This window comes from Metopolophium dirhodum, chromosome 2 (genome assembly GCF_019925205.1).
Source record: "Metopolophium dirhodum isolate CAU chromosome 2, ASM1992520v1, whole genome shotgun sequence".
Taxonomy (NCBI): domain Eukaryota; kingdom Metazoa; phylum Arthropoda; class Insecta; order Hemiptera; family Aphididae; genus Metopolophium; species Metopolophium dirhodum.
The window spans coordinates 33,827,028-33,836,618 of record NC_083561.1 but is presented as its reverse complement, the minus strand read 5'-3'; the positions used below and the strand labels follow the sequence as shown (position 1 = coordinate 33,836,618).

The window sequence follows — 9,591 nt, the reverse complement described above, 5'->3', positions numbered from 1 at the left end:
CCTGGCCGAACGCAAAGCTCTAAGTTTTGTTATGCACTCGTAGTCGTGGTTATTTTCACTTGGCGATTAAACTTTAGAAATAATGAAGTAAACGCACACATTTCGTTTTTAACCTCAAAAATGTTCCCGCTAATCTTCTGGTCGTTCAAAATTAATAACAATTTTCGTCAGTACCCTCTGACCACCGGTAAATGGACACTTCCGCCAACCACCCCCTGATATATTTTTGATGCGGACATTATCCCCCCATTTTTTTTTTTTTTAAAGTTTATTATACTAATAATATTGAATTTAATAATACAATATTATTTATTATTCAATATGAAATTATTATTTTTTTTTAAATATAAAATATATTATAAACATTTATTTTTTCATAAATCTATATGTTCGATCCACTGAACTACTTAAAAATAAAAATTTAAAAAAAAATAAGCATAAGATAAAATATAATTAATATTGATTAATAAAAATAGGTAAAAATTCTGACATAAAAATGATACATTTTGTAAAAAACATTTGATTACTAATTCTTTTGTTATTTCTAAACACATATTTTTTAGCCTTTGTTCATATTTTTTTTTTGTCAAGACTACACCAGTTTGGATATTTAACAATTTAATAATTGCATTTGAATTTGATTGAAGTAGTTCAGTTGATCAAAAATATACATCAATAATTTATTATATTTATGAAAATATTTGAAAATATTAGACAATAGGCAAAATAATAATTTCATATTAAATAATAAAATATTATTATTAAATAGGAATTTAGTTATTATTTTATTTTTTTTACAATTCAAAATAATATTGAATATATATCTGCCTACTGTTGACCGTTGTATTTTACGTTCAATAGTTACGAAATTACGAATACAAGTAAACATAGTATTTATTTTGAATTATATTATAATGTCGTAACTTCATAAGAACTAAGAATAACGATAAATATTTTGTTAAGCTATTAACTATTGACAAAAATACAAGATTATAAATTTAATTTAACACAAATTTTTATAACGTCAAACATTCAGAGTTAGGATGTATTTCAATTTTTTCATAATTAGCTTTATGGAAATTTTAAATAACATTCTATGCCTTTATAAATTATTTATGATTTTAAAATGATAATTTATAGTTTCAGTTTTATAATCTGAAATAAATTATGGCGATGTAGCCTGGAACGGTGATTGCAGATCACGGGTAGTATTTTTCCTATTTTCTCCAATTTGACTATGAGTCAGGAGAATATCTTGATGTCTATTGTCTTCTATTGCCAACAGATATGTGAATAAAACAAGAAGACCTACATTTATGGGGCTGAAAGTAAGTCACCTTTGAAATTGAGTCTCTTTTAGGTCATTTGTATGAGGTATGTCGATAATTATCGATACTTAAGTATCTAAATTTGCCTAAATTACATTTTTTTTTTTGTTATTTGTTAGATGTTTAGATGTTCATAAATAAAGACTTTTTAATTTAATTTTGTTAAATAAACATTTTTTTCCACAAATATTTGTTCTGATAGACTTGTCGTATGTTCCATAAACCACTTTCAACATTCGAAATAAAAGTCCATTTTAAATTTGGAACAAATATTTGTACCTATTTATTATAATCATTATTTTTTGAAATTTTTATGTAAATAACTAAGTAAGAATCAATTAAATATATTTTGAGAGTTAAAGAAAAATAATAATAACGGTAAGTTGTTAGGAAACATACATACAATATATAGGTCACTTTTATGATTAAATTTAGTCACGTATGCCCATTACATAGTTTAGTATGTGACACATAAATTGACATCAGTCACTTTTTAAATCTTTAACCACTTCCAGACCTTTATATAAGCAATCTTAGTTTTTAAGAATTGTAAATTTGTAACTCATAACTTAAAACTTATATATATAATTATTATTTTTAATTTTGTAATTCTAATGACTAATGGTCCCTCAAACAGTCCCTAAACATAATTTATTGGCCCATTAAATGTTAGTGAACTATTAACTAATTTCTTATGCAATCCAGCAATAGTCTTTAAAAAAACTAAAATACGAATCAAAGATCTCAGTAAACACTCCTATTTTCTTAAAAAATTTCCTATATCATAAGAAAAAATGTAAGAATAATACATCAATTATTATTCATAAATGTTGTATATTAAAATGAAGGTAAATACCTACATATTGATTAAATTATTGACAACAATTATGACATTTTTATAGATATATTTTTAAACTTATTATGTCTTATTATATAACTTCACAAATTATTAGAAACAAGAAAGTGACTTTTATTTTAAATATTTTTTTATAAGTAAAACATAATATTTCTTTGAACATTTAAATAAAATAAAATTATTTATTCATGTTCTAGCATGTTCTAACTTTTCTAGTAGACGAGTACATTGTGAATCATTAAGAAAAATAGTTAACTTCTCCAAGACTAGTTAAACTTTCAGCTTCACTTCCAACTTCTTGAGTAGACTGTTTCAATGAAATCTATGTCAACAGAAAATAACAATAAAATATTAATATTTAATAGTTCACAAATTATGAATAAAATCAACATCATAATTATTTACATATTATATTTAGTTCACTTGGTCAGTTAGTCTGGTATTAAATATATACCATACAAAGAACTTAGTTCAATTTATTTTATCATCTCACTATTTCATATGCTTACTTAATAAATACTTTTCATAGTATATAATGTAATAGGTACCTAATATTATAATATAAATGTAGGCATCAAAACAACTATAATAGGTATAATGCTTAAATACTTTAATATAATTAAGATCTCTAATTTCTATTATATTGATAATGTTTTATTTTAGAAACATTCTTAAATAATTAAAATTAAACATTTTTGTATTAATCATTACATAATTTATATTCTGAAGGAGTGAGTGCTAGAATATAAAGGATTAAAAAAAAATTATCTTAAAAATGAAAAATTTGTAATTTAAATTAAATTAATAATTTGGTCTAATTAATATTAGGACCTTGCGCCCAAAACTATTTTTGACAATGTGATAAAATTTTTAAGTTATTTTTTAATTTTAACATTTAAGTAATACAAATTATTTAAATATATGTGGAATACTCAAAATAGTATAAATATTAAAGGCCACAATATAGGTACTGCATACCTTTATTTATTCTATATAATTTTAAATCCTGCTAGGGGTGGGGAGGGACTTTAGGATAGTGAGCATACTTAATGTACTTTAAATATTACTTATGAGTTATGAAAATACCACAGAGATACCAAAATCTACTGAATGAATTTTATAACTATTAATTTCTTTAGTCATTAAAATGTACTTGGAACTTTGAAGCAATGGCGGATTCATGGAGGGGAGTAGAGGCCTCACCTCCCACCCCTAAGACCTCTTCAACAGACTATAATTATTATAGGTATCTAATTAACCATAATAAACGATTCCTAATCCAACCATGATACAATTAATTACATTCCTTTAATAACCATTTCTTTCATATTTTTAGAAACATCAACTAGAACATTATAATGTATATTGTATTTATGGCTTAAAAGTAATTTTTTTAGGAGCCCTCCCCCCAAAAAAAAAAAAATTAAACCCTGGATTCACCACTGCTTTGAAGTTATATAAACCACAATATAAGATTAAAGTTAAAAAGGTGGGCAAGTGGGTGTCTCTAGTGGCGTCAAACACGGGTTTCAACTGAGGAAAATTCCCCAGAACTATGTATGGTTGAGTCAGGTGGGTGGATGGGTGATAATAAGTGATCAGTCATTAGTGGTATTTAATATTTAAACATCATCATAATTGAACAATAATGGTAAGTGTAAAGAATAGGCGCAATAACAATATGAGTATGGCAGGTCACCAGGCAGTATATCGCAATTATAATACACTATTCGAGAGTAGCTAAAAATTTTAGCTGTAGTCAATTGTATTAAATTTGAATTCATTGATATAATATCATTGTACAAGAAAAACGTTTCTGAGCGAAAACAGTCAGTCAGCCTATAATATTACTAAGTATATTTGACGATATTATTGTGAATTAAATTTTCAATTTGATAAATTTTGCCAAAATTCTAACTTTAAATGCTTGTAAAAAAAATTAAGTTTGTATTTTTAATATTTTTCAATTGCTATTGTAACAATATAGCAGGAGCCTTGTATTGAATTTTCAAGCTTTTTTACCCAACAAATAAAACTCAATTGACAATTATAGAAAAAAATAAAAGAAAACTTCTAGCTTCCTCGCTCCGCTCAGAATCTAAAATTAAAAATTGAAAATGTCATTAAACAACTCAAACGAATCAAAATATTTTGAAAATTATTCAAGTATGAGAGTAGATAAAAAAAAAACATGGAAATATGATGTCTACAGTCATTTGTTTTAGAGCTACAACAAAAACCAAAATCGATTTTGTCTAAAACCAATTTTGCGTAGAAATTTCCGGTTTTCCTAATTTTTTTTTAACTTTTTCTGGTGCTTTTGAAAAATACTGGGAATTTTTACCTCCCTAATGCACCAACTAGATTCACTTTCTCATTGAACAAATCACAAGATACTGAAGTTGAAAATTGAAGCATTATTTCGACTACTCATCGTGTACAGACACAAAAAAAAAAGAAAAAACCAACATCATTGTAAAATCAATACATTCATCCGCTCAGAGTCTAAAATATAAAAATAAGTTAATATTTATGAAAATATAATTTTTATTTAGCACTTAATAGAAACTGTAAAATTTGTTTTTACATCCATATAATAAATTCATCAAACTTCCGGACATAGCGCTATATACAAAAAAAATCAAACTTCTTCAGACTTCAGAACTCCTTTTAAATGTGTTATAACGTATGAATTTCTTAGTTATTTATCATTTTGTTCTGGCCTTATTAAAAACACAGTTACAACTTTCATTTAGAAGTAAAGTACAACTGTACAATTTACTAAACTGATACTTTTTTGTTATTATTGTGATTTCTTTTTAGTCTTATAATAAAATTGAATTAGGTTACAACATATATACCTAGGTAATTATAATTTATTATTACCATTGAAGAAGAAGTTGAAGCAGAACTTTGTGATTTTTTGTCTAGAATTTGTACTTTATCGGTTTGTTGATAATTATTGGATGTCAATGATGATAAAGAACTTAATTGCCACTCTTGTATGTTTGATTGAAGATTACCATAATCCTTACGTGTATCGTTGATAGGTAAATGTTCAATATTTGTATTTATCTTCGACATATTAGTGTTTTTATCCTTCTCAAATTTAGTTAATTGATCGCTTTCTGAATAAACTATTATAGAATTGTTTTTGTTTTAATAACACAATTAAAATTCTAAAAACTTACTCGTTAATATAGTGTCATTATTGGTTTCACAAACTGTATTTATCTTCAAACTATTCTCAGCTTCCCAATCATATCCATTTGTCGTAGTCATATAACCATAATTTTTCTATTTTAAATTTCAAGATTTTAATACATATATTTAACTAATACTCATTATTATTCTGGTAAATTATTAGATAAGAAAATATAATGTAAAATTGTATACATACATCATTAAGATTTTCATCATCAGATGACTTCAGTTGATGTTTTAATATTATACTTGAATGGCTTGATTGAGGTTGACATGATACAGAATCTTCAAATAATGTACTCTGATCTTTAAATTTTAGTTGATTCCTCTAAAAAATAAAGTTACACTGATTTAAAACTAATTGAAAATAAAAATAAATAACTATGATTAATCTTTTTATATTACCTAATTTATAATTTTTAAACTATATGATTAAGAATATTAATTAAGATACTTTTAATATTTGTATAATTTTGCTTTATTATCATTGAGAGTCTTATTCTAGTTTGTGGCATGTTTCTTTCTGAGCAGGATATTAGTAGTTAATAGCCAGCAGGGCCGGTTTAGGGAATAGGTGATATAGGTACGAGGCTACAACAGCATTAACAACTCTTTTTACAGAAGGGGTATTTTATGAATTAATTATGAAAAAAATATTATACTATAAATTAAATTTATAATATTTTAAAATGTATTTAATTCATTGTATATAGATACAAGAAAATATAAATATATCCATTTTAATTAATAGTTGCTTTGCAATAATGCTAGTTTTTCAAGTTTTTATTATTATTTACAGTTTACTCCCGATTATCCGTGGAATAAGGTTTGCAGGACATCCACGGATAAACAAATTCCGCGGATAATCCGCAAAATTAAATTTTATAATAAAAACTAAATTGGAAATTGAAATTGAAAATTATTATTACATATGTATTATTAAAAAAGATACATATGTATGTACAATGAATGTATGGTTCATGTATAATGAAAAATTAAAAAAAATTATAAATTATTTATATGGTTTTTCTTTTTTTCATTGATGAGCAGTTGTCTGATGCGGACGCGAATTTCATTAATTTATCTTTCTGTTTAAAAATGTCTCTAATGGTGCTTTCTCCTATTCTATACTTCAAGATGATTTGTTTTTTTGACGTACCCTTTTCGATATTGTTAATCAATTCAAGTTTCTCTTGAATTGACAATACCACTTTTTTTCTTTTTTCACTCATTTCGTAAACACTTTAAACACCAATGCGAAGTTCTAATCGATAGTAGACAGAAGACTAAATAGGTATACGCGTTATAACTGATCAAATGCAATATGTAATGTACGTTATCGCATAATCGACTATCGCAGCCCAATTTAACCGATAATGATGTACAATGTACATTCGAGGGTCTAGTATTAAAGGAACATAACATAATGTGTATTTATAAAAGTACATACACGTGTATTAATATTAAATAAGCGTATTTTACGTCGTTATCGAGTTATCGGCTATGACAAATTCACAACCCAATTAAACCTATAATGATTTATAATGGAAAGACACAATACGTATATATTTTTTTGTATACATATAGGTATGTAGACGATTCCGTGGAAGACAGCGGATAATCGAGAGTAAACTGTATAACATTTCTCTAATTCTCTAATAACATGGAATGATTTATTATAATATGAAATAATTAATGTAGGTAGGTATCTAGAAATTTTTACAAACAATATCTTTGGATATTTCTGAAACTATTTGTAATAAAAAAAAAACTAAAATATTTTTACTAATCAGTAATCAGTTATCGGTGACGGCCTGGCTCATTGGGTTACCGAGATGTTCCCGGTGGCCTGATCTTAGATCTATTGGGACTTGCCATTGGTTTGATGGATGCATGAAACTATTATTTTAAATAATTAGTATTTATTAATTATTTCTTTAAACTAAAAAAAATATGCTTACTAGTATTTGTAAACAATACTACAAGAGGAAAATCCTAATTCGATAAGCTATATTATATAGTAATACCTATAGTTCATAGTTGTTTTGGAGTTTTGTACTCGTTGATCCTACCTGAAAAAATGTTGTTTTCTTTTAAATAAAGAAATGGATGAAAACTAACTAGTCTACAGGGCGTGGGAGTTTTTCCAGTAAGACATGTTTTTGTATTAGAAATGCATTGGCACTGACACCCTTAACGGTATAAATTATGAATTATTATAAAAGCTTCAAGCATAGTAATACCTACTTGTAATTGCATTTAATAATAATTTAATTGTTAATTGAACTTTTCTAAAAAATGTTTAAGAGAATAAAGTTCAATAAACAATATAGATAAGTGTATCTATGCATAAGAAATATTTAGGGGAGTAGTCACACTAAAATGTTGATACTGATTTATGGACAGTTTTTTTTGTGGTCCTCTAACATATAATACAAACTAAAAGGTTGGAAAAATAAATAATTATAAACCTTATTGTAGGTGGTTTGGGGTGGTTATAACATATGATCAGCCTCCACCAAAAACCACATAGTTACGCCTATGACATATTCATAGTAATGTGGCCTGGGTAATACCCAAATTTTTCTCCGAGGTCGACCCTGATATTAATGATAAATTTAAAGATGTTCTAAAACAAACAAGACAATTGGCAAATAAACTGGATGTTGTAAATAGTTAGAACAAGATTAAGCTTGGCGTAAAAAAAAAAAATTTGCATTTAAATCTCATGATAATCTCATGCATTTTATATAGATCTAGTCTTGTAAAAGATATTTTTTAAAAGTATTTGAAATTGAAATATTGTATATTCAAATACAAATAAAAATACTTTGAAAAAGTATTAATAGATTGGTGCTTCCAAATACTTTCAAATTTTTTAAAAATATATTTTTTCCTTATAAGTCAGCTTAACTAACATATTCTCAATTTTTATTTTTATTTCATATGATCAAAATTAAAATAGAAAATATATAAACTAAAAAGAATTTTTAAAGTATTTGAAAATTATTATTTGATTTTAAATAATACTTTGAGAAAGTATTTAAAATACTTATTATTTATTTGAGTACTTAAAGATTATTTGAATACTTTTACTCAAGTACTTTACAACACTGAATAGATCCCAAACAACATTTTAAAGTAAACTTTTATTATCTTCGCTTGTAGTTGACTCTAAAGTTGCTAAAAGTCTATGAAACTTTAAGACAATGTTTATCGTTTTCATTTTTTTACAATATTTGTAATTTTAAATACTTATAAGTTATAACTATGAAAATGTAATGAAATATTATAAAAGCAAAATCAAAAGTTGAATTCAATTTTGACATGAATTCTATTGAACTTGAACAAATAATAACGTTTAAATAAGGAAAAAAGTGATTTACAGGTAATTTTATAATAATTTAACAGGAATATTTCTTAATATTTATGTAGCATTAAAAATTGTATTACCAGAGTCCAGAATTCATACCAGTAAATAGTAACGGCAACCATTTATTGTTCTATGACAGCAACAGAGAAACATTTTCTAAATTCAAATTATAAAAACCCAATTATGATCTATTATTTTATCATGATTTAATCTGAATCTAGTATTTATTCTTTAAAACAGGGATATTAAACCTTTTAAGGCAACAGACCATATGTTATTTTTGAAAAATCTCTGATGTCACATTCTTAATGAAAACATTTAAACATGTACGGAATAATAAAAAACACATGCTATGCTTAACATGTATTTGCGGACCTCAGACCTCTAGGCTCTAATAGTGACAAGGTGAGCCACAAATTGGAGGCCCCTGCTTTAAAATTAAGGTAAGTACACTTTTAAAGTAAAGCTTAAGTTAACTTAAGTTCTATTGATACATTTAGTATTTAGTATTTAGTTTTAAGTATTTTAATATAATTTTATTATAGAAAAGTGATATTATTATAAGAAATATAATATAAATTACAATATTCATAAAATATGTTGACTATAATAAATAAGTAATTAAAAAAATATATTAACAAGCGTTCTCAGTTTGAGTAATTAATTATGATTTTAAAGGAAGTGCCAATACAAATAGGTAATAAGAACGTTACTCTTTTACTTTTATAGTTTTATACAGGTGTAAAAAAAAATAAACTTCTATTTTTTTGGAAGAAGCCTGATCAAATTATAAGTCATAAGAGTAGCAAAATTGAATCTTGCCAGTGTCT

The 9,591-nt window shown here is 25.2% G+C and overlaps 1 protein-coding gene across 3 annotated transcripts in view; it reads right to left on the bottom strand.

The window, feature by feature from the left end:
• Nucleotides 1–2,220: 2,220 nt before the first annotated feature.
• Nucleotides 2,221–9,591, bottom strand: part of LOC132939216 (metacaspase-2-like) — a 94,186-nt gene continuing 86,815 nt past the window's right edge. For 2 of the 3 annotated variants that reach the window (XM_061006281.1, XM_061006283.1), the window contains 4 exons: nucleotides 5,585–5,716; nucleotides 5,376–5,481; nucleotides 5,071–5,321; nucleotides 2,221–2,506 (listed from right to left, as the gene is read on the bottom strand). In XM_061006281.1, coding sequence (XP_060862264.1) covers nucleotides 2,423–2,506; nucleotides 5,071–5,321; nucleotides 5,376–5,481; nucleotides 5,585–5,716 — 573 coding nt within the window. In that variant the 3' untranslated portion in view covers nucleotides 2,221–2,422. The remainder of the gene's footprint in view (nucleotides 2,507–5,070; nucleotides 5,322–5,375; nucleotides 5,482–5,584; nucleotides 5,717–9,591) is intronic. The other variant, XM_061006282.1, reaches the window with a different exon arrangement.